At 39.9% G+C, this 4,344-nt stretch overlaps 1 protein-coding gene across 1 annotated transcript in view; it reads right to left on the reverse strand.

Moving 5' to 3' along the window:
- The window catches only part of CUX1 (cut like homeobox 1), a 359,047-nt gene extending 354,931 nt beyond the window's left edge, over positions 1 to 4,116 (reverse strand). Inside the window, 1 exon segment of the mRNA XM_006036637.2 lies at positions 3,895 to 4,116. Coding sequence (XP_006036699.1) covers positions 3,895 to 3,924 — 30 coding nt within the window. The 5' untranslated portion in view covers positions 3,925 to 4,116.
- Between the last annotated feature and the right edge of the window lie 228 nt (positions 4,117 to 4,344).

The raw sequence follows: 4,344 nt of genomic DNA on the forward strand, positions 1-4,344 counted from the left end.
ATTAGGCTGATGCGCTCCCACTCCACAGGAAACACTAGCTAGAATCAATGCATCCCATTCTAAACTCCTACAGAAAGTTTCAAAGCAAAATACTGTAAGAGAGCAAGAAAGCAAACCCCCTGAATCGAGTCCCCAAACCCTACCCCTCTTGCTATAGCAGGACTATGCTGTTTTCACTGGGTCTGAAAACCCCACGATCATGAAAGTAGGAATGTAGTTATAGACCTTATAGCTTCTTCTCTTGATGAATGTGGCATATTCCATTTAAGTGTGTAGCCTCAGGACTGAAAAAAAGGGTTATGCACTTAGTTGGAATAAGTACTCATCCCAACTCAATCGAAACAATGCTCATTAACTACAGGAACAGCCTGCACTAAGCCTTTCCTGCCTCATTAAGGCTCCTTACCTTGTTTTTCAGAGCGGTATCCTTTTAATACCAACCCTGAAATTGACAAGATCTGGTCATTTCAAGGATCCTTTGAAAGCCTTGAAATTGAGGGCGCTAATCAGTCTCACTGAGTATGCAGTTATACTGCACGATTATCTTACAAAATGGACAGTGGGGTCAAATAGGTACCTATGCACTTAAGCAGTTTGTGCACAAACAATATGGAGATAACTGATGGCTACTGTAATCCAAACAGGTAAAAATATGAGACATCACTGTGCTGCAAAGCTAAACAAACTATGCATACTGGATAAGTGCTTAAAAAGTACATTGTATATAGTTACCATCATTGATAACCAGCAAGGAGAATACATCATCTAACCCCCAGGTTAGAAACTACAACTTTTCACAGTGACTTACGAGAGAAGAGGTAGAAGTTAATAGGAAGATGCGATTCTTAATTTCTCTTCTGGTGTATTAGAAGTAAAGTGGACAACCACAAGCAAACAGACTGGTGTTTTGGTAAAATCAAATTCAGCTACAGGATACCAAGATTTTCCTGAATTCAGCTACAGGATACCAATTAAATGCTGTTTTGGTATCTAAACTCTGTTCATGACTACTTAGATAATCTACAAGATTTTTTTATGAACTTGAAAATGGAGAAGATCAAGGGTCTACTTTAAACAACTGGTGGCAGCATGCATATTGAGTTAATGCTTCATCCTTACTTTTGCAATATGTAATGCAATACCTAGACACAAGCCAAAATGTTTATGGAAGATTTTCTTGTTTGCTAGGATAACAGTTCTCTTTAGCACCATTACAAGTATTATTTGCTTTCTAAAGTTAAAAGGTACATCTGCCCTCAAGAGTGAATACAGTGATGGCATCCTCTGATTCCATGTGTATTGGCAAGTTTCACATGCAATCATTACTGCCTATTTTCCAAACAATTTCCATTAGCCTTGAAACTCAACCTGAAACTGGGCAATCGTATGAATCACCACTAGAAATTAAACTACCAAGGAACAAATTATGTCCGCTTGTTATACTTATTTAAGCCCATCAGCTAAGGATTTTATGCTGTGCCCATGGGAGTGTCTCATATTGTTGATCTGTCCCTTAAGACTATCAATATAATGATTAAGTTGATGAATAACTAGCACAAAACATTACAGACTTAAGAGGGCCATACTTTTCCATGATAATCATCTTTACTTACACAACAGGATAAGAGTTAAGATTACATGACTGCCTAATACCAAGATGGTTGTTGAAACTCTTCAGAGCAACAGCACACCTCTAACAATCCTTCCAGGTATTTAAAACATACTCATTATACCATGACACCCCAATGTTTCCAATGATCTGTTTCTGAAGCTGTACACTGTGACTTGCTTCACATTAGGTTCAAATATACTTCCCACCTTCAACAAGGTGTCAAATGGTGTAGAGATTTCATCCATTTTCCTCAGTTGATTAGAAAGTAAAATTGACCTCTACTAGCAAAAAAAAGGGGTTGAACACTGCAGATCAGCTGACCCATTTTCAGCAGTTTTCACCATTGGTTTTAAGGTGAAGAGACAGACCATGTTTGACATCTGTCAAACCATGTTTCTGTGTTTGATATCTGTTGTTTAAACTCTTGGATTGTATAGGTTGCCTCCAAGTCTTGATATCATTCTTTCTATAAACAAAAGTAACTCAATGGAAAGAGAAGTTATTATTATTAATGATAACAAAAATAATAGCAATAATAGCTAAACCCAAAAAGTTTTCTTGGCTCTGTTTTTCTTAAGTTAATGTTGATACAACAACCTTCACTGCAGTGTTGATACCCACTGCTTTATATTATAGTGTAGGTAAAGACTCAACAGGGGCGAGCAGGGCTCTCTAGCACAATCCAGAAGGGCAGCTTCCAGTAAATCATGAACATGCCTGTTTTTGTCCCTTATTTCTGGGATCAGGAAGTCTCACCTTAGTTCTTGCAGGTTTTCTAGGGAAAAAGCAACAGTTTGGAATGAAAACAGCCTCATGGCTGGTCTCAAACTACAACCAGAGCAATATGAAGCGTTCTAGCTGAAAGAGCACAGGTGGGATTGTGTTATTTATAGAAGGTACACAATCTCCCACTGGGGTTGGGATAAGGAAAGTACAGACAGGACAACATTTACATTTCTGCAATCCCATCCTCTAACACACCCTACATATATGTGGGAAAATGCCACCTGCAGAAAGTGCTGTAAAGCTCAACTTTACCCCAAATACCGAGTCATAAAAAAGCACTGGCTTTCCTGAAATAGAGCATAAATTCTTCTCTTAATTCACCATAACCATAGGGATAAAAAGTTATCCAAAATAAATAATAAAATATATTTAATTCCTACACCTGAAGAAAGGGGTTGTTTGAATGTGCTCTTCACCTCAAAATACCTCCATAGGCAAAAACTGTACAAAGTTGATGACATACAGATTCCCTCCCTAGTGAAGCCAAGGGGCATGCAGTCAAGATCCACCCAGGACACAAACTGTATCAAGTTTGTAATAAGCAGTGAATAAGGCAGAAGTGCTCTAGTGAGTCCAAACATGTAGCACCAGGATGGCTCAAAAAGAAACCTATCCTCGCTGAAGTCAGACTGTCACTTTTAGTCTGCAAAAACGAGATTAAGGTTTATACATTAATACTCCACAACGGGTTTTACAGTATGCACAGGAATTAAATTATGATAAAAGTGAGCTATTTTTACTAAAAACAGAATAGAACAATCTATCAAAATGCCATTTGGCTGTGTTCATTACATTCTAAAATTTAATTTACATGATAGATACTTTAGAGTAATATGTTTTAATCAATAAACATTTGTTGAAGCTTTTTTTTTTTTTTTAAATAGGAAATATATTTAGCTTTTCTCCAGTGTTAAATGTTACATTAACAAAGTCAAATTAGGAGCGCTTATTTTCCCATTCTAAGCAAGTACAATTGCATACATACATAACCAAGAGTAAGCATCTACAATTAAAGTTGTCAGCCCATGTTTAAATACATCTTAATTTAATCCATTTTATTTTATACAATTCTGCATCTGGATCTCATTTTCTGTATTCCTGTAGGTATTCTGGGTCACTATTAAGAATCCTTTCAAGTTAGGAAAGTTCAGCCAAGACTACCTTAATCCAAAACCTTTAAAAACACAGTAAAACGGAAAAAGTAAAACAAAAAGCTACTTCACCACCACCCCCCCGCCCCAATCCACCTGAAAGTCAAAGGGCACCAGCCACTTGCTACAGATAATATTATGCACTTATAAAGCACTTTTCTTTTCTTTTTTCCCCAAAGTGCTGTTCATATATTAACTACATTAACCCTGGCAAAACCCCTGGGAAGCAGATCGCTATCCCCACGCAGATCCCCGAGGAAGCTCGGCTTACCCCCGTACTCCTGCTGTTTTCACTTTTTAATGCATTCCCCCCGCTATAAACCCTTCCTGACAACCTCCCCTCACCTGTAACTTGACGGCAGCTATGCCAAACATCAATGTAACATATTTCCGGCTCCTCGCAGGCTGCCTGCGCTCTGAGCTCACACGCAGGCACTTGCTGTACACGGGCTCCTCGGCGGGGGTGAGGGGTGGGCAGCCAAAGCCTGGGAGCCAATTTATTTAAACTCCAGGCGTTTCTAGATTTAGAGGCAGGGCTTCCCCCCCCACCCCCCCTGAACCAATCAACTAAGAAAAACAGATCGCAAAACTATTGATCGGCAAGAAAAAGGGACACCTATTCCTCACCCTCTCCACCCCCGCCATCTCCAGGCCTTCCCTATACCCGAGCTAGAGCTCGCACCTGGAGGAAAAGCCGGGGAACAAGCGGTTGTCCCGGAGGGGCCGGGGCTGCGGAGCGCTTGGGAGCAGCCACGTGAAGGTCCCGGGCAGGAGGGGGGCAGCGGGGAGCTGCAA

The sequence above is a fragment of the Alligator sinensis genome, unplaced genomic scaffold (assembly GCF_000455745.1).
Source record: "Alligator sinensis unplaced genomic scaffold, ASM45574v1 scaffold1472_1, whole genome shotgun sequence".
NCBI classification, from domain to species: Eukaryota; Metazoa; Chordata; order Crocodylia; family Alligatoridae; genus Alligator; species Alligator sinensis.